Source organism: Stomoxys calcitrans, chromosome 5 (genome assembly GCF_963082655.1).
Source record: "Stomoxys calcitrans chromosome 5, idStoCalc2.1, whole genome shotgun sequence".
Classification (NCBI taxonomy): Eukaryota; Metazoa; Arthropoda; class Insecta; order Diptera; family Muscidae; genus Stomoxys; species Stomoxys calcitrans.
In genome coordinates this window covers 103,192,549-103,214,709 of record NC_081556.1, presented here as the reverse complement: position 1 = coordinate 103,214,709, position 22,161 = coordinate 103,192,549, and the positions used below count along the sequence as shown (strand labels likewise).

The 22,161-nt window shown below is 36.2% G+C and overlaps 1 protein-coding gene across 23 annotated transcripts in view; it reads left to right on the top strand.

Moving 5' to 3' along the window:
- Nucleotides 1-22,161, top strand: part of LOC106080785 (mucin-2) — a 398,264-nt gene that overhangs the window by 374,110 nt on the left and 1,993 nt on the right. For 5 of the 23 annotated variants that reach the window (XM_059370010.1, XM_059370015.1, XM_059370014.1 and 2 more), the window contains 8 exons: nt 1,518-3,014; nt 3,372-3,629; nt 6,941-7,044; nt 7,338-7,667; nt 8,313-8,636; nt 10,157-10,508; nt 11,127-12,080; nt 15,143-15,291. In XM_059370010.1, the coding sequence (XP_059225993.1) occupies nt 1,518-3,014; nt 3,372-3,629; nt 6,941-7,044; nt 7,338-7,667; nt 8,313-8,636; nt 10,157-10,508; nt 11,127-12,080; nt 15,143-15,291 (3,968 nt within the window). Of the gene's footprint in view, nt 1-1,517; nt 3,015-3,371; nt 3,630-6,940; nt 7,045-7,337; nt 7,668-8,312; nt 8,637-10,156; nt 10,509-11,126; nt 12,081-15,142; nt 15,292-15,602; nt 15,736-22,161 lie in introns of those variants that run through there. The other 18 variants (XM_013242344.2, XM_013242343.2, XM_013242337.2 and 15 more) reach the window with 15 other exon arrangements.

Below are 22,161 nucleotides of genomic sequence, written 5' to 3'. Positions count from 1 at the left end.
CCGATCAATTTGACGTTTTGAACGGTAAAAAAGGCGCTGCTTTGAGCCAATGTGTAAGAGGTCGCATTTTCATGGTTAACAATGATTCGTCTTTCCTTGTTCGTTTTAAGAATTTCTCTCAAGTCTTCAGGCAATCATATTGCGAGCAGACGCCTCATGACAAGTTTTCCACGAACAACTTTCTTTGGATTTGGCTCTCCTACGAAGACCCAAGATCCACGATTCGCCATCTGTGACAATCTTATAAACGTATTTTGAAGCACCGCGATCGTTTTTTTCAACATTTCTTCGCACTAATCGACACGATCCTTCTATGAGCGATTTTCAAATTGTGCGGAATACAACGAGAATAAACCTTTTTACGGCAAGGTGTTTATGCAGTATCAAATGTTTGCTGGTAGAAGAAATGCCCTAGGATGGCTCTATCTCACGGTATGTCGAGGATGATATTGCTTTATAAGATCATGCACGGTATCAATGTTGTCTGATACAACGGCCGTTTTTGGACGACCTTCAAGAACCAGTTTTTCACAGGGCTATAGAATGATGCTTCATGGCCATACAAAGATTAGAGTTCATCAATGCACTCTTGTCGTGATAATCAAAAATATTCACGAGTTAGTTACATTTTTGTCAAATGACTGTAAACAACACAAATGATGGTCATACGACAAAACGTTCGGAGTACGATTATGCTAGAAAAATTTCAAAATTTCCAATGGAACTTTCAGTTTGCAACTGGCAACACTTGGTGTTGCCTAGGCCAGAAACTTACATAGCAGCCCTCGCATTATTTAAACATTGTCGACTATTGTATTTTTCCAAAAATTCTCCACACTTTTTTTTTAAGATTTTCTTTTGAACCCTTAAATACCACAACACCCAGCAAAACACCACCAACACAGCCAACATCCATCAACCCAATCCACCATTTTCCCTATACGCCATAAAACCTTTATGTTTTGTTTTTCTTATGTTGTTTGACTAAAGGAAATTGTTTTGTTTTTCTTTTGTTCTTTCTTTCCCCCCGCCTGCCCGTCCGTCCGTCCCACCTATGTTATGTTTTCGTTTTCAACAACTACAACAACAATAAAATTATCAAAAAACCAAATCAACTACTCTATAAAATGATACAATAAACAATATAAACAAAAAAATCACCACCACAATTTCCCAATAAAACATAATAATAACAACAAAAATATATATAAAAATGTCTGATATAAATTGTACCTCATAAAACCACCAACTATAAAATAATGGAAAACTCCTATAAAAACACACAATTCACCACCTTGTGTATATATATGGCACCAACAACAACACCATGAAAATTTCAACAACTATAATTACAACAATGCACAACTCTTTCCGCCCTACATTCCTCTATAAACAAACACCTATCCCTTTCGATTCCATACAATGAAATAATTCCAATTTTCAATTATATCAACCTTTGAAAATACACCACGACCACCACCCAACAACCCAACAACCAACCAACCCAACCACCTTAGACAAATGTTTCGAAGATTCCTTACAAGAGTTAAATAATTTAATTGGCGAATTAGATTCTTTCCAACGTGAAATAGATGCCGGCAAGGAGCAACAGCAACAGCACCATCACCAAGCTCAGCACCATACGAAAAATGTAAAAAATTTCTACGATGGTTTAGATTCCTACAATTGCAACGAGACCATGACAATAATCACCGATGATAACAGCACCACCATCATATGTGAGTCGCAACAAGAGAGGCAGCAACATCCCCAGCTGCAACAACATGCAGGCGACAAAGATTTCTGTACGGCCAGCAATCAGACCAACAGCAGTGGCTGCGGCACTGACATATCCGATACCACCTCTGAGGACTGTAATGCCGATTCACGTTCCCTCACCAGCCAGACAGGTGTGGCGGTGATGAAGAATAACCTGAAGACCCTGTCGGGCGGAGCCTATAACAGTGATTCCGAATTGAGTCGTTGTTATGTGAGTGAGACCAGCTCAATAATGGGTGGAGCCGGGGATGGCTATGAAAATCCCACCTTTGCCCATTTCGCAGTCTCCTCCACTTCGGGATCCCAGTGCTACGATGATAATCGCTCCGATACTTTGTCCCTGCAACGTCATGGTGGCTATTCGGACAATCTGAGTGATAGTGGCAGTAATGTGGTGGTCATCTATGACCATCAACCACCCATGACGCCGGACATAGACTATGCCAAACAGAATTCAGAAATTGTTATGCTGCGAACGAAACCCCAGCAATATCCCATGGGTCACTATGATCAGCTGGAGATGAGGGAATTACAACAATTACCCACTAATCTGACCGAACTGCCAACTTCTCCCAATGAGTCGCCCGAACACACAACGAATATGGTGCATGTGGCTACAGTGCAGCCGGCTAAGCAGCGCCTCTCCTCCTTTCGGGCTTCGAGTGAACAATTACAGCTGCTGACCTCAAACACTACCTCGGCGACAAACCCTAAAGGTATGCATTCAAATCATGTTAGTAGTAATCGTAATAGTTGTGGCAATACCAAAACTTTGGGCCATGGCCATGATAATGCTGCAGCTGTGACTGCAGCAACAACAACTGCACCAGCAACTGTGCTAGCCCCAGCACCACCTCCTCCTAGTGGCGGGGGTGATTGTCTTATGCGTAAGAAATTACCACCAAAACCTCCAAGTCTGTCAGTGTTCCAGGCCAATGTCAGTTCCCAGGCGAATGGCATTGACACAGGCGCCAGCAATGTTAACGGCAATCGTCGCAGTTTGAAGCTGATCCCACCACCCGGTGGGGTGAAATTAGATTTCAAAAGTGATTTAGAGGCTAAGATTTTAAAACAAAAAGAGAAATTAAAGAAGCAACAACAACAACAACAGTCAACCACAACAACATTACAAAATCCAATAGCAACAACAACACCCCAACAAATAAGTGGCCCCAACAATGTTAGCAACAATCACCAACACACGGGCCACAGCAAACAACATCACAGTATTAATTGTAATTCTTCTTCTTCCCCCACATCTATGAAAAGTAGTTTAAAATCATCCAAGGAGTCATGCTCGCCAACAACGGCACCTCCACCTCCACCACCATCAGCATCAGCAACAACATCATCCTCATTATCTATGTCATCTTCATCTGCCACATTATCAACGAAGAGCTCTACAGTATATGCCAGTAGTAGCCATGGAAAGGAGCCTATATCTCCTACAATGCCATCTACATCTTCCAATCATTCTACTCATAGTCATCATCATCACCCCCATCATAATCATCATCATCATCAGCAATTGAACCATAATATAAATACCTCAAATACATCCAAGCACATTTCTTCCAAATCGCCCTTAACAGCTATGACGTCGAAAGCCTCGTCTGTGCCACCATCTCCCTCATCATCGTCATGTTTTAAGCCATCGTCATTAAATGTTGTTACGCCACCTCTACCACCTCCTTTACCGCCTTCCCAACATCACCACTACAATGGTGGGCAATCATCTTCTATGTTGTGTAATACCACCACTACCACCACCACCACATCCCTCGCTCCTTCCATGTTAGCAACTATCGCCAAGCCGAACATTACGCCCAGACCAGCTTCATTATCGTCGGGTTTGTGTTAATCATTTATTTTTATGTTTCTTGCGTTCTATTCTTTTTGTATGTTTTCTTTTGATTTATTTTTTTCCAAAAAGGGGTTTTTGGTTTTGTGTCTTGGTTTTTGGTTGTTAGAATTCTTTTATACGATTTTTTATAATGACAAAAGAGAAGGCAAGGAGACAAGGAAGATCTTTAAAATGCATCGAAAATAACAATGTAATGTCGTATAAATACAAATGGAATTCAAGCCTAATCTCAAGTTGAATGTCCTTTTGGCCTTATTGTGAAAACCGCATTCTTTTATTTCGAATTTATTTAAAGATTTTTTTTTTGGATTCAGAAATGTTTACTATATCTTGATCTTCCATGTCTCTGCTGTCGCTTACATTATATGAAATACTTTCATTTGGTTATAGAATTGTTTGGTGTATCTTGAATTATTTTTATTATTCTTTTGTTGCTGTATCCAATAGGCAAAGGGTTTTGTCAACTATAATTGGTCTGACTACTACCTTGGTGTTTGGCTCCCATTTTGAAAATCCCTGCACTACTAAAACAAAGGTGCTTGTGCTCGTTCTATCTAATATGCTTTTCGTTTAATCCTAACCTTGTGTGAAGTGTATGTTGTACCAACCCTTTTCCCCCTACTTCTGTGTTGTACATTCATCAAAATTGCTCCTTTATACCTCATCCTTTGGAAGTTGTCATTATATCACATCATTCCATCATGCTTTAAAGGAATGTTACAAAAAAAAAAAAATAAACATGCTAATTTTACTCATCATTTACACCACTCTACTGATTGACAAACTATAAACACATACATACCACTATGAAACTGAAACCAACAGTCTGTAATTAATATAATTAATTGCCACTACCAACAGAAATAAATCGAGAAAAACATATATCGATGAATATCTAACAAACAATACAATTAATCTACACACATCACACGTTTCTATGTATATAATATATACCAAATAATAACAAAAGTCAACAAAACGTGTAAATGTGTGTTGTCTTCTTGTAAGTGTTGTATATGAGCAGCGATTACCTCTTATTTACAACACGTAAAGCATTGTATAGTATATATAAATATAAAACTGCAAGTACAGCTGATGCATATTAAATAATTGTATAATAACCAACCCTTCATGTAGATGATAAAAGCAAAATATTACGTTTTCTAATCGAAAAAGTATTGATAAAACATTAAAAGGCCGCGAAAGCTTAAATTATTGACAGTATTTGAATACGAAATCGTTTGTATCATGTTGCTTGTAACCTCAGCTTTTAATATATAAAGTTTTTGAGGTGTGAATTTCTTTTGAAACTCACCACACCTCAAAATTAGCTGAAAACCGTATAAAAACACAATTTGTAGACAAATAAGCAATTTCCAATGACACTTCTTGACCAAAAACACCTTTTAATGTTAAAAAAAAGTGCAGAAAAGGATATATAAAGGAAATGTAATTACGTTATAAATTTTTTATTAACTTTTTCTATTAAAAAGTTTTTGTTATGGGTTGAATTTCACAAAGAAGCGCAGATGGCTTGCTGCTAGCCACGATCTTGTAAAATTTCTTTATAATAAAATTGTTTATTTGATAGAATTTTGCTTTTATATCCGAGAAGTACTTATTTCATTTGGGAATCTATCATAAAAATTCCAATTTTCGAAACAGTTGAAATATTTTTAAGGAGGTGAATTTAAAAATTTACTTATCACACCATGTTTTCTACTAATAATATGCTCCCATTGCCAGGAGATAAAGTAATTCAATAAATTATGATATTGACTACCGACAAAAATTGACCGTTCCCAACATTCATTGATTGGGTTAGAAATTACTGCAGTCTTCTTTTATTGTAGAAAACTTCAAAATGTTAAGGAGTTAATTTTCGTATAAGAGGTATTCTGTTAATTTCGAATTCGATTGAAGTATATTTTAAACTTGGGGTAAATATGGGATTCCGTTCCTATGAATGAAATACATACTTCTGAGGCATTCCGATGGGATAGTATATAATATGGCAATATGTACTTCAAACCGAATTTGAAATTAACAGAAGATCACTTACACGGAAATTTACCTTCGCGATGTTTATCCCTTATGACATTTTCTAGTTGTATAAAATAAAAGAATTTTACAGTAATTTCTAACCCAATCATAGAATGTTTGGAAGGGTTAATTTTTGACTTTTGGCGGTTGTCAATATCATAACTTATGCCAAATTCTAAGAATTATTGTTCAAGAGCTCACGGATCAAAAGAAAAAATAGGAAGTTGGAATAATATAGAATCAAAAACAAAAGTATTCGGTTAAAAACCGGAAGATCGATTTTGACTTTTGAGCCATGGTTTCGTTAAACATTTTTTTTATTCAGATAACAAATTTAAAAAACGAAATGTGGGTGTTTTTTTGTCCTATACAAACAGTCCCAGCATTAGAACACAACAACATTCAATTAAGATATAGAAGTAAACTGAAGAATTTTAAAATTTTAATGTATATAGGACTTTAAAATTGTTTTTATCAATTTTGTTAACATTACTTATTTGGTTATTTAACTTCATTTTACTATTGCTCTAATAGTAAATACAAGATCAATACATTTTTGCAAAAAAATAGCTTGGCTACTGTGGCCATCAAGCATACCTAATTTTTTTTTCTTAAAATTACAGTTTAAAATAAAATATATATAGTAAATTTTTTAGAATTTGCTATGAAAATTGCTAAACTTGTTCGCAAAATCTGTCAAAGCAAATGCCTTTTCATTTTGACTATATTTATGTAAATACATTACAATATTTGCCTTTTAAATATATTAAAAATTTACTCTACCTTATTAATATTGTATTTTAAGATGTTGTTAGTTTCTAAGAAAAAACACCACACCACTAAATTTTTTTTAATGTACTCTACCTTATTTATACTGTATTTTAAGGTCTGGTGAGTTTCTTAAAAAACTCACCAAACTTCTAAAAAGCTAATTTAGTTAGAATCCTGCATCTTTTCTTTATAATATTATGGTCAACAGGCAAATACTGTCAGTGTCTTACTTTTTCGGTCTTTTAATTGTTTTCTTGTCAACAATAAAATAAACTCCAGAAATTAACTAAAAATGCTGCAAATGTACATTTGTGAATGATGTATTATGGTGTCTTGTGTATCTTGTGCATTTTCCCCCTACTTAACAGTCACTACGGTTTTATTCATATTCAGTAATAAATGCAACCGGCTAATACTTCTTAACTTAAACCTTTTAGATTTTGTCCAAAAACACATAGTAATTATGATTTTATATTCCCCTAGGATCTACACGTATAGCCAGAAGATCTTCGGTAAATACTGCCAAACCACCACCACCTGTAAGACGAAGTTCATCGGTAACACCTAGTCCAAATACACCCACAACGGTAAGTTGGCTAAAAAGAACTAGTACATGATCACTAGTGTTGTATTAGAAATTATTTTTTAAAATTAAAATCAAAAATGTGTCTTCGTTAGTCCTCGACCCCCAATTGGTGTATGGTATTGAATTCCAGTTTCAACATTTTCTAAACTTACACACAAGACACTATGATTGCTGTACACTATACTTTTTTTTCTTTTTGTTAAGTTTCTTGATTTAGTTTTTCAAGTTTTTCTTTATATTATTAATTTTTTCTTTAAAAAAAATGTATTCAACTTTCGCGTCGTTTGAATTTAGCCAACCAATTCAAGTGCAACAAATTTATTGCATCAACAAACGCATTCGTTAAATACGTCCACGGAAAATCTACCACCACCGCCAGCATATCTTTTAGATGGACGTGCAATACCAATACCACCAACTATACCCCCAGCTGGTATACCTAACTCTTCGTTAAAAGTTTCGGATACGGTAAAAGCTTTAGCAGCTGGCCTAAGGCATCAACCAGCTTCACCTCAGACCCTTAGGCGTTTGCAACAGCAACAACAACAACAACAGATACAGTTACAACAAATGGCTACATCGCCACCTCCAGGTTTACCAAACCAAAACCAATCCATGTTACAGGTGAGGTGGCAGATTACCTATGAATTCCCTCATCATCACCATCATGGATAAGAAAATTGCTTTTTAGATAATCTGGCAATATGTTGCATAAAATTCATTTAAGGGATTGTTTAGTATGCATTTTGTAATATTTTGGGGTTAAACTAGGAATTTGGGAGGTGTTGTGAGCATTAAAAATATTTTTATTTTATTATAGCTTTCTTGTTAATTTTTATATTACAAAAACTGCTTAGTATCAAATTTGCAATTTAAATTTTTATTATTTATTTTTTGTTTATTACTTTTAAATCTTAAATTAATTTTTCTTTCTTTTATTGGTATAATTTCACTTATCTACATCATCTCCATCACTATTCACCACATACCAAAACGTCTACATCACTTCTGTAAAACACACAGAGTCCTATGAACCACTATCACCATGATCTCTATTCTCCAAATCTAACAACTCCTTCCTCACCACTCATACTACCAATGCATGATGAACCCGAATACGATGCTTATTATCACACTTATGTTGAAGTACCACCTCATACTGCTCGAAATACTTTACCCTCTATGAAAACTAATGCCACAAATCCAAATGTTGCCTCTACTCTATTGCCTAATAATACCAATACAATGATTTCACCACTTTATCAACAGCCACCAAAACAATACCATCACCAATACACCAAATCTTCTCCGGTGCTACTGTCACCAACCAAAAAGTCAAGAACGCCCACCCCTCCAACACCACCCTTAACCCAGTCCAATTTAATAACTGATTTGGATGAGACCCCACCACCTTTGCCTCCACCCAATCCCCATCACCAATACTCCACAAACCAACACTACAACCACAACCAACAGCAGTTAAGCTATCAACAGCAACAACAGTTGCGCAATAATCAACATCATATGCAACAGCAGCAGCAACAAGATTATTACAACAATGGTGAAACCATTTATGGTACAAATTCACCAACAGTAAGTTTAGACCAAATGACAAATGTTTTTGTTGTTAGTACAAAATAGCTTGTGTCAATAACTAACCAAGAACTAATCAAAAATGCTTAAGTATACCTAATAAACGTTAAAATCGGCTTGATGTTATTGCCTATGAAGAATTCAATGTGTGGTGAGTTTTAAGTTGTATTCACCACACTCTAATTTTTGTTGCCTGTCAAAAAACAAAAACGAAACAAACGAATGAAAAAAAAATATTTCTATTTCGGAATAAGTTCACCATTAAATGGGAACACGCTTATTATGTCCATCTTTATTAAGCACTGAAATATTCTGCCCCCACTTTATGAAATTCTTCTTCTTTGTGACAATTCTTATAAAGTCTTGCCATATCCGTTTATGTCTGTCTGTCTGTCTGTCTGTCTTTTGAGACATTATTAATATTAGCTCCCATATAGAACGATCTTCCGCTTCACCGTCTAGAGCTCTTGAAAGCATACTTTTTACTCAACTTCGATTGAATCTATTACATTAGATCTCCCAATATTCGGGCCAAGTATGATTCTCATTGGATCATATTGAACTATACAACCAATATATCAATATACAATAGTCCAAATCAATTATACAATGGATATTGGCGACATATAAGGTGACATTTACGTCGATCTGTCAATCAAACTTTTTGAGCTCATAAAAGGTATATTTTTTATCCAGTACACAAATTTATCCATTGGTGGGCATTTAAAGTTCGTTCGATTTCAATGCATTTTTTTTTACATGAAAAACTTTGTATACCTAAAAAAACCTACCTATTAACCTACCAAATATTTTGTGGCTATAACAAAAGCATATTTTTTGGAAAATTGACTAACAAGAAGACAACTGTGGGGAAAATCTTTAGTTTCACGCCGAAAAAATTCCAGTTCCAACAAAGTCAGCAATGGCTTTAGCTTTAAAAGTTTCATAATGTAAATTAACTAAGAACAGATCAATCACACTTAAGCTAGCCAAGAACTGTTCATTTATCCTTAAATGTGGCAAATAAAAGATTAATATGTGATAGTTTTGCTAAATTTGCTAAATTCAAAGGTGTGGTGAATTTGAAGTTATATTCACCACTATCTCTAGTTTTTAGTTTGACCAAAAAGCTTTTACATATTTGAAAGCTATAAACAATATTAGATGCGTATATAATATATAACAGGTTTATAACTAAAAATATGAACATTTTTAATCAACAAAAGTTGACACCCCTCAACAAATTGAGAAATTCCATCAACTTAAAAAGTTTCATGTTGTAAACTAATAACAAATAAATAATCAATCATGCTTAATTTTATCTTACAAAAGCTAGATATATGTTGATTTTGCTAATTTCAATGATTTCAAGGTGTGGTGAGTTTGAAGTTGTATTCACCACTCCTTATATGTTTGCTGTTTTGCCCGTAAATCACTCGTAATATTATTTTTAAATTCGAAATTATTCAATTTAATTTTGGAGATCACATTTAAATCATCTGATATTTTCTCATTTACAGTCATTTCGCACTTCATCGCCCGGTGGTATATATGCACAACCGAAAATTCTAAATAATATGTCTAGTTTTCGTACCACCAGTCCTGGACCGAATGGTCATCAAACACCAACACAGTCACATGTGCCAGCTCAGCCAAAAACTAATCCAAATCTTATAGCTCAACTAAATGCACGCTTAAACAGTAAACAACAGACCACCTCAGCCAATGAAGCAATCTATGGGGTCTCACAGCCTCAAAGCAGGGATCGCAATGAAGATATCTACATGCGCAATTATGGACAACAAGCAACACAACAACATCATCAAATGTCGCCACACGTTTCACAGCAGCCGCAGCAGCAAACCTACGACGGTAAATTTTTTGAAAATTGTAAATCTAAATTGTACGGTAGTTTTAGCACTTCATCATCATCATCACAATTGCATATGCAATCCCAAAATCCATCATCATTATCATCATCAAAACCAACACTACACCAAATACAACAAAATCAACAAACACCAACATCATCTTTATCATCGTCCTCCTCATCGGGTGTAGTCTCTTCTCATATCAATGTTACCAATACCACACAGCTTACAGCTTCGGCTAGTTTCAATGCATCTCCACACTTTCCACTCTCTTCATCAACATCGTCGTTACTTTCCAAAGTTACTTCATTTTCAAAGGACACGTCCTCCCCCTCCTCCTCTACCACCTCAACGAATGTGACCCACATATCTGCGGGGGTCTCAGTCAAGGTCAACAAACATCATAACAATTCCCACATTTCTAATTCGTCTTCTTCTGTAAATGCTATCAATACTACTTCTACTCCCACTTCAACTTCTAACTATCATCCTTCTACCAATAATTCGCAACAAAATGCAGCTGCTGAAACAAATGCCAATGCCAATACCAATGCCACATTCAATACGAATCAAAATCAGTATAATTCTTCTCAATATTATGCGCCTAAACACATAACAGCTGCTACCCATCATCAGCATCATCAAACGCAACAACCGACGCAACAGCGACAGCCCTTGTCTCAGTCCAACCAACTAACGCCAGGTCAACAGCAAACTGCTGCATCACTTTATCAGAGTGGTGGTGTTGGTGGTGGCCATCACCATCAACAGCAACATTACACTTGCCCTCCGCCGCTTGAAGATCCTCCTCCGCCACCCATCCATAGTAACAATAATTCGGCCACTATGCCCAAGCGTAATGGCAGCAATAATCATCACAATCAGCCACAGCATACACCACCATCCCATTTGGCTTCATATGCGGCGGCCTCCTCGGCCTCCACCTTGCCTAGAAATATGATGCAACAGCAACAACGTTTACAGTTGCAGCAGCAGCAGCAACAACAACAACAACAAGGACATTATGGCACTACTCAGGCAGTCCAACAGCAACAATATCACGCTCCGGGCGCCATTTCAGGCGGCCATCCACAGACTCAACAACAATATCAATCGCCACAGAGCATTAGCCAGAGACCACCAATGCCCTTACCACATCACCCTCCCCAAACGGCACCAGCAGCCCCAACGGCTGGCAATAGGCAGAGGACTTCTTCATCATCATCAATGGCTTCCACCAAACAACAGCAACAGCCACAACAACCGCCAATACCCTCTCGCCATTCCAGTGTGCAACAGAAAATATTTGTGGCCACCAATCCGTTCATACAGACCACTACGATACACTGCCAATCTCCGGGTGCTACATCATCCGTCCATTCACAACCGGCCTCGCCAATATGTAACTCGCCCACACCCTCGTCCGTGGCCAGTATATATGGAACGAGCAGTCGCCGAAGCAGTGGCACTTCTGGAGGTGGCATAAGCGGTGGCTCGCACTACGATGGTGGTTCCATGTATTACAACAATCATCACCACCAACATTCGTCCTCCTCTACGTCCAACAATACAAGTGAGAAATCGCGTTTTACCCTCGTTTAATTTCGTTTCGTTTTTGAATTTGCGTTTCGTTACTTTTCTTTTCTTTTGAATTTTGGACAATTTTTGGAAATGATTATTTCGCTTGTTAATGGTGATTGTTCTTTCCAATGATGTTGTGTGCTCGTAGAGCAAATAAGGAGTCACCTTTCACAAAATTGTTTTGGCCTTAAATTTGTTTGCATGCTGCTTTTGTTTTGCTCTTGTTTTTTTTTTGGTTCCATATAAGATTCGAAGTTAAAGCCGCTGTTAGCGTGTCAACGACGCATTGAAACCAGGACAAAATTCAAATTGCCGCTGCATTTTATTGTGTATTCTACAAAATTTTGGATATCACCTGAGAATTGCTGTTTTTTTATTCTCTAAGTAGAGAAAACAACCACATTTCCTTGCTTTCCTTCATGTCTTCACTTATTAAGCTTTCTTCATAAGACTACTCAACATTTAAAAGAAAACATTTTGCACTTACTTCTTAAACATTTTTATTGAAAAGATTTATTCTCAAAATGCTTTTCTATATTGGCTTTTTTTTCTTTCTGTAATAGAAGTTCTTATTGCTTTAAAGATTTTGATTTATAAACCATCCAATTATAGAAAAAGCGACTGCTGGAAGGCAGTTTTTATAGATCTACAACTGTCACAAAATAATCAATTATTTCATGGGAATTATGCCATTTAGGAATTTGGCCAAAATGGTTTCCAGAAATCAGGAATTATTAATTATTCCTGAATAAATTTTAGGGTGTGGTGAAATTTTTTGAAATTCACCACACCATTAAAAGTATTTCAAAGCACCAATATTTGCAAGCTCATGAACAAAATAATATTTAGCATAAAAAGCCTTTACAATATCTCCACTAAAAGTAACACAAATTATCAGTTTGAATTAGAATAACGGTAACATATAGGTTAGGCTATAGTTACAGCCTGAAGTCAGGCTCGCGATTTTTTTATACCAAAGCAGCGATAGACCAAAGACTTTGTAGATAATCGAAACCATGGTTACATATGCAGCTTGAAGTCAGGCCCACGATACCACAGCAGCGACAGATCAAAGACTTAAGAGAAAATCGAAGCCACGGTTACATATGCATATAACGAGAAACTTAAATTTATTTCGATCGTATGAGGAAATTCTTAAAAATTAACTACACATCGCAAATGTTCTGATATAATATACTTCGTTAAGTGACAAGAAATAAAAAAAACGACTGTGAGTGAAATGTCTACACAAGTTTTCAGGTACTTCGGTAACAGGAATGGTATTAAAGCAATGTTGTTAAAGTAAAGACCGTTTCTGTCCCAAAAAATAATTTGTTTTAATGATATCAAATTATGCACAGTTTAATTGTGTTCACTTCGTGTTTTTTGAGGTGTGGTGAATTTCTTTGAAAACTCACCACTCCCCGAAAAGTATCTTAAATAACAATATTTTATTAGGCGAACAATAAAAAAAGATTTAGGCAGTATTTGCACAATCTTAGGGTGCGAACAGAGTGCGCGCTGTTAGCCGAGCCAAGATTGTCGTGTGATAAAACTCTTTACATACAAATCAATACAAATAAGCTTGTGTGTAACATCGTGAACGGCAACAAGAGCACAGGCCAAAGCCAATGAAATGCGGGAAAACAATTTCAGACAGTTTGGCGTGCTTTTTTGCATTGTTGATTTTTACTTTTTAGCAAGCAGTCATGTATTTTGCAAATTGCAAATTTTGCCCATGAACATTCCACCATGGAACAGGGGAATGATAAGGGACCTCAATGATAAGGGACCTCCTTTTTATAGCCAACTCCGAACGGCGTGCCTGAGGGCGACACCTCTTTGGGGATAAGTTTTACATGGCATAATACCTCACAAATGTTAGCATTAGAAGGGGAAAACCACTGCTGAAAATTTTTTCTGATAGCCTCGCCAAAATTTGAGCCCAGGGGTTCAGCGGTGGCCTTCGTCGTGTATTTTAGTGGTTAAAAAAAAAGACAAGTAAAAAGACATTAAGTCGACAATCAAGAATGTATATACTTTATAGGGTCGGAAATGGATATTTCGTTGTGTTGCTAACGGAATGACATTTCATTCCGTTTTTTTATACCCCTTCGGTGGTGGGTATAAAAAATTAATATCGATCAAACAAAGTATTAATGAATTGTTATTCCTCAGTTATTTGTCCAGTTTTTGTTTAGTTTCACATCTATCGTGTCCAGAAAGTAATCAAAAGTTTAAATTTCATTCTGATCATCCTGATTCATTCTGATCATCCTAAAACTTAGCTTGATCTTTTCCGCATTTACTGTGTTATATAAAATATGAAAATAAGCGTCAATAAGATTGGCCGGTATTAGCGCACACTATGTTCTGACTCTTATTAAAATTAAAATTTCAACTAGATAGTTCCTGACCGAAAAAAAATAGTTTGTTCCATTCAATTCACGTTTTAAGTAATTTTATTATGTCCCTATCATGTAGTTTCAGGTGTGGTGAATTTCCTCTCAAACTCACCACACCTAGAAAAGGGCCTGGAAACACGCAATTTTGCAAGGCGGTCAATGCATAAAATCATTTATGCAGTACCTTTACAATTTCTCACTGCTATAAATCAAAAATAGTCCTGCCGAATTCCAATTCCTTAAGTCTTTTTGTAGAATCATAAACTTCGTTCAATGGGCAATGCCAACTAGTTATTAATTCAATTTGACGGTGAAATGTGAATTGAAATAGGAACTTCATTAAAATGTATGATTAGGAGAAGTTGTAAAGATATTGATTTTTATGCTACTCTCATATTTTTTTAAAGATTGTACATACCTTTTTATCTTTTTTCTTATGCATAATATGTTAACATATTCTTCTTAACAAATCTATTTAATTTTTGTACAATAGCACATACAATTTTGGGTTTTTCGTTAATTTGATTCGTTTGCATATGCCTTTTTTATAACACGCTTGCTTTCTTTCATACTACATACAAAACTGAACAAATTTTTCTATGTTTTTTTCTTCACCTTTTTCGAATCAAAAACAACAATAATATTTTAGATTATACCAGCACAAATGTCGATAAATCTGGTATCACACGAGCGAAAGCTAAAGCTGAATTCTTAGAAAATCTCAATCAAAAATTGGCAAAACAAAGTCTATCGGGTCGAGCCTTTGCTGTACGTAATTTAATTAATAGCAAAGCTTTGGTAAGTAATTGATGTGACCACATATTCCCCGAGTATTGGAAGAATTAAACAAAAATAAATTATTGAAAAACTTTTAAGATCTTTTGTTTCTTCGTAGAAAAGCACGCATATGTTTTATAGCCAAGATTTTTATCTCCTCTTGTTTTAATATTCTTTTTTTTAACTATTTGTTTTTTCTTTCTTTTTATTTTTTGGTAATATAATTCCCAACAATATGTATTTATATATTACATACATATTTGAAATGTTTTGTGTTTGTAATATTGTTGCGATTTACGTACATACATCTCTATATTACGTTTTGACTGTAGATGTATCAAAACACCCAAACTCTAAAACGTCCTAGTGCACAATATCGTAATCTTCCTTTATTCGACACCAATTTTACTTCGGCCACTATCTCCGACGAAGCATTATAGAATTCTGAAATTCTCCTAAATAAAGGTATTGCTTTGTTAGTTTGTAATGCATTGTTTAAATATGCAAATCAATATGCTTGTTTCAGTTTTATAAAACCAAAAAGCGCGTTTACTGGACTTTTAGCTAACGTTAATTAATTTTTCCATCACTTAATGTCAACACCATCACATAAAACACATTTTTTGTTTTATCCTTTCATTATGTGTATTTTGCAATATTTTGCAAGGTGTTGTGAGTTTTTCAAGAAATTCACCACACCCTAATATTTGCAGATTTCATTAAAATAATGTAAACTAAGTCAAATTTTAATTGATTTTGCATCATACTCATATTAATTTACTCATTTTAATGGGAAAGAAAGATCATATATTATGGAAATAATTATATTGGGTTAATAGTACAAACCTTAACACTTTCAAATACCATATATACCTAAAGTGAGCTGTAAATCAAATTACAACAGACTAGACTATGTTTCATGTTGTTCCATACATTAAAGATTAATATTTTCTTGTCAAAAAAAGCATAAGTAAATATGCTATCATTAGTTTTTGTGCTATCAACAAATTTCCTTTATTATTAAAACTTGATTTATACAATAATTATTGGATGTACAATTTGTTTTATAAAACTGTAGTAGTTTTATGATATGTATAATCAATTCTGCGGTTCAAAAAATTTAAAACGTTTTCTGTCAAAAAAAGAAAAAATGACTTACTTATTTGGCTGTTACAGTGTGCTTGATGCCAACCCAAACTTACAAAATATTTCAAACCGCCTCGACATCCTGTTCTTCTTTCCCGATTTGACACGATTTGATATCTCGAAACTATCTTTCTTCACTTGGTCCTTCCAACGGAATTTTGGGATACCCCTTTTGCGTAAATCCTCGTGTTTTTATTGAAATGACTTTTTAGATGAAACGTCTTTATTCAATCTAACCACTCGGACGGAAAATCTCATAATCCGCCAAATACTGCCTCGTTTGCTTTCGAAGGTGCCAATGAAATTCTTCGTTTTATTTTATAACGGGTGTCGTAATAGTTGTCTTTCTCTATTACCCGGGATTACAGGGCGATTTCCAAGTAGATACCATGTAATAGATTTTAAATAACTCTCTAACTGACGGTACTGAGTTTTGTTGGTATGTACATGTTCTACGGCCGAAATGTTTGCTCGTCCTCAGTTCCAAAAATGTTAACCCGATAATAAGTTACATTTAGCTTGATGAACAGGATTGGAGATCAGCCATGTTGTTGTTGCAACCAAGTATCTTTTTTACCTCTGTGTTCTTAGACTTTTCCTCTCTCTTTCGGAGACCATTCTGACCCGGCAGTGGTCCACCTCTAAAAACTTGGCCGCTTCAATTGGAGCGGTCCACATAGTACCTCAGCAGTCAGATTCGATAGTTTCACCGGGCATCTTAATAGATGATTGGTGTCATGGGTTCAGTGCTGCATTCAGGGTATTTAATGGGAAGCAGCTTCTCAACCATAACTCTTGGGTTTTTCGAGCCCCAGCTGCAACAATTTTGTTGTATTGTGGTCCGTCAAGGTACTTCACGTCGGCCCAAAAATGTTTCAAAATAGCGCCTCTCATAGGAAAACCCTGTATAAAGGTACACCCAGAGAAAAGTTGACACCAAACGTGCTCATTTCAGTACCTTGACGTATTGATAGTAAAGCAACACCGTATGGTACAAAAATAATACCGGATGGTATGGATGAAACAAAATCATTAGTACAGTTTGGTACTAGCCTTGTTACCGAACTGGTATTGGTTTTAATACCAATCTGTTATTGGTTTTAGCACCAGACCATTATTGATTATTCCACCCCCCAATGCACCAAAAAAAAAATTGAAAATAATTTTAAACTAATTTTATTTTGATTATTTATTTTAATAATTACAAAAAGTAATGTTACACCGTGACCAACCTCAATTCTTTGTATTCAGCAATTGATTACATATCCCATATTCCCAGAAATGGTTTTCATATGAATACACTAGCACAGCATCGTTTTCCACACAAGAGACTATCATGTTTTTCATGTAGAATGTCTTTAGCATTTGTACTATTTCCATTTTCACTGCTTTCGAGTATTTAAGCAGGTTTTTACGACTTTAATTGTATTAAAACATTTTATTTATTTGTTTAACAAATGTTTTATAATGGCGTCAATATTTTAAGTACAAAGCTCAACAACACTTCTGGCGCGATGACAAGAATACAAATGTGACCCCGTCAATTCTTTATAGCCTCCTTGGTCTGGTATTGAATTGATACCAAATGGTATTAAAAATTTTTCTCTGTGATGCGAACAAAATAAAACCAAGCGGTATTGGCAAAGTACCGTCAATTTTCTATCAGTGTACAGAGTCTAACTTTTTTCTTGCTTTGGTATATGATTGTGTGCCTTTTGGAAATTGAAAGGTTTGACCTTGAGCTCGATTTTCAATACCATATATTACATATTTTCACAGGATATTTTCATATATCGTCCAATTTTAGCTTTCATCCACCGAACTATTTCGGGTGTTTTTGCAGTTTTTCACCACCATTATGGCGTTTGGCAACGCTAACAGTACCATAACAAGGATTTATGATGCGATATACAAACTTTTTGTTCACTTTGAGGTGTTTGAGTTCACAAACAATAGCCGTTTGCGATTTTCCAGCCAAATATAATGCAATTACTATCATTATTACGCTTGAACTCTATTCTTTTGTATAAACTCAAAAGCAAATGCTTTTGGTGGTTTGTAAAAATATAATGAGCTGTCCAAGGCGTATTTATAAGGTGGCCGTATCGGCGAATTGATAGGTTTAACCTTACGGCAACTTTGCTTCAACCAATCAGAGCAAGAAGAAAGGAGTTTATTACTATTTGAGTGTCAAGCTAGAAAAAACAAATTACAAAATGTTAAAAAATCCCATTAGCTCCAGAGGCTTTGCCACAAAACCACCAAGATTGCAGGTTTAAATAGTTTTCATTAGGTTATTGTAGCGAAAAAATTCTTCATAGGCGTGGGACCACACATCACAAATGTCAAATGCATGGTAGTGCACATGAAGATTCCTCCTGAATTGAGCTCATACTATTTGGATGGGCAGGATTTTTGGCGTACCACTAGCAAAAGGCTCAAATGGAAATATTGTGATGAGAGCTCAGTCACCACAAGGATGGATTTTGTACCCTTTTTGAGGCTCTTGTATAATTGTTGAGGGATTTCCGATTGTTGGCTACGAGAATGATTTAATCTTGGTATGTGGCCGTTCAGAGTGCATATAGTATGTTGCCAAGATTGGCCAATGGATTTTATGTTAAAAACCGAAAGATAAACTTGGTGCTATTCACCAATATGAGGTAACTTGGCATGTACAGGGAACCATTCCTACTCGCAGAGCTGCCGCTCACTACTGATAGGGATCCTTACAAGCCATTGCAATGTCAGGACTTTGACGTCGCGCTGGACACATGATGAACTTACGCATGATTTGTGGAAATGAGAAGGAGTTATAGACGGTGGAGCATCTATTGTGGCATTGGCCTGAAATTGCGGGGGTCGGTGCAGAACTATGACTAACACCCTCTTCCCTTGTCTAAATTATTAAATATTTCGCCACGCTTGACTACAATAGGGGCTTGAAATGACAGAAAGGAGGGAACTTCTCCCGCCCGCCTGGCTTCCATTATTGTCATGTGTGTTGGCTCCTTATCTTCTTCATTCTAATGTCTCGCATTGTACTGCCGTAAACTTTGTCTATGTTCGTCAGCGCTTTTTGGTTCTTTTTCGGGGGCGACACCATAAACCTAATTCCCTGAGTGAAGCTGATAGCGATTAAGGTTGTTAGACGCGTACCATTATACAACCTAAATTTAAGAACCATAACAGCAGCAAACACAAAAATCAATTTAGAGAATTTTTGTTTGTTTCTCTTTGGAGACGAGCTCAATGATCGGAGATTCAAAATGGAAAAGCAAAGCCAAAGAAAGCAACACACACCAACCACTATGGTACGCGTTTCGTCTTTGGTTAGAAGACTTTTCAACCATTTAAGGTGTGATGGGCTTCAAGGGCCGTGCGTTGGTATGTTGTATTTGAATCGTATTAATAGCGAAAACGCATCTATGATACAATTACCACATTAACCACGCTCGGCAACCCTATCTATTAGCTGTACTTTTCCCAAATGCATGTATTTTTGTGTAATGACAGACATTCTTTCTGTGACAAATTACACTTCATCCGTACTACACATGATTTTGTACCTCTGTTGGAAGTTGTATTGATGGCTTCGAACGCTAAGACAATGGCAATGGCTCTCGCTGTTGTTCCGTGTGACCAGGTTCGAATCCTGGCCGGGCTCTGCCGAATTATTAATTTTTCAAGTTTTTTTTTTGCCTGTTAGGGCGAAGATCATTAAATTTTACAATTTTTTTTCTCTTTTTATTTTGAATTTTATATATTAATAAGGCGAATTAAAAACTGAATTGACATATCAAATTCCATCAGCTATGCTGATGCGGCCATCATACTCAATACGCCTTGGGGCTGTCATTTCTGGTTTGAAAGATATTCCAGTGTGAACTTCGTAACAGTTCGTATCACATAGCCTTTACAAGTTGTCGCATTTTTACTTATTTTTATACCCAATCATGTACATCATCAACATCTTCATCTTAACACTATAAACATTATATAATATTAAGAAACTCTAAATAATGCTTTAATTATAATTTCCCGGAATGCCAATGAACTGAGACTATAAATTACTCAATTTAATTTAAACCAACACATGTAACTATTTATTGTTATAATTATACCCACCACCGAAGGATGGAGGTATATTCATTTTGTCATTCCGTTTGCAACACATCGAAATATCCATTACCGCCCATTTATATGGTCTATATATTCTTGATCAGCGTAAAAATCTAAGACGATCTAGCCATGTCCGTCCGTCTGTCTGTTGAAATCACGCTACAGTCTTTAAAAATAGAGATATTGAGCTGAAATTTTGCACAGATTCTTTTTTTTCTCCATAAGCAGGTTAAGTTCGAAAATGGGCTTTATCGGCCCCCATATAGACCGGTCTTAGGCTCATAAAAGCCATATTTATTATCCGATTTCGCTGACATTAGGAACAATGAGTTGTGTTAGACCCATCGACATCCTTCTTCAATTTGGCCCAGGTCGGTCCAAATTTGAATATAGCTGCCATATAGACCGATTTCTCTATTTAAGGTTTTGGGCCCATAAAAGTCATATTTATTATCCGATTTTGCTGAAATTTGGGACAGTGAGTTAGGTTAAGCCCCTCGACTTCCTTCTTCAATTCGGCCCAGATCGGTCTAGATTTGAATATAGCTGCCATATAGACCGATCTCTCGATTTAAGGTTTTGGGCCCATAAAAGGCGCATTTATTACCCGATGTCGCCGAAATTTTAAACAGTGGGTTGTGTTAGGCCTTTCGACATCCTTCTTCAATTTGGCCCAGATCGGTCCAGATTTGAATATAGCTGCCATATTGACCGATCTCTCTATTTAAGGTCTTGCGCCCATAAAAGGCGCATTTATTGTCTGATTTATCCAAAATTTGGGACAGTGAGTTATGTTAAGCCCTTTGACATCCTTCTTCAATTTGGTCCATATCGGTCCAGATTTGGATATAGCTGCCACATAGACCGATCTCTCAATAAGAGGTCTTGCGCCCATAAAACGCGCATTTATTGTCCGATGTCGCCGAAATTTGGGACAGTGAGTTGTGTTAGGCCCTTCGCTATCCTTCTTCAATTTGGCCCAGATCGGTCCAGATTTTGATATAGCTGCCATATAGACCGATCTCTCGATTTAAGGTCTTAGGCCCAAAAAAGGAGCATATATTGCCCGATGTCGCCGAATTTTGGGACAGTGAGTTGGGTTAAGCCTCTCAACATGCTTCTGCAATGTACCACAGATCGGTCCAGATTTTAATATAGCTGCCATATAGACCGATCTCTCGATTTAAGGTTTTGCGGCCATAAAAGGCGCATTTATTGTCCGATTTATCCAAAATTTGGGACAGTGAGTTAAGTAAAGCGCCTCGACATCCTTCTTCAATTTGGCTCAGATCGGTCCAGAATTGAATATAGCTGCGATATAGACCGATCACTCGATTTAAGGTTTTGGGCCCATAAAAGGCGCATTTATTGTCCGATTTCGCCGAAATTTGGGACAGTGAGTTAAGTAAAGCCCCTCGACATCCTTCTTCAATTTCGCCCAAATCGGTCCAGATTTGGATATAGCTGCCATATAGACCGATCTCTCGATTTAAGGTCTTGCGCCCATAAAAGGCGCATTTATAATCCGATTTCACTGAAATTTGACACAGTGACTTATGTTAGGTTTTTCGACATCCGTATCGTATATGGTTCAGATCGGTTTATTTTTAGATATAGCTACTT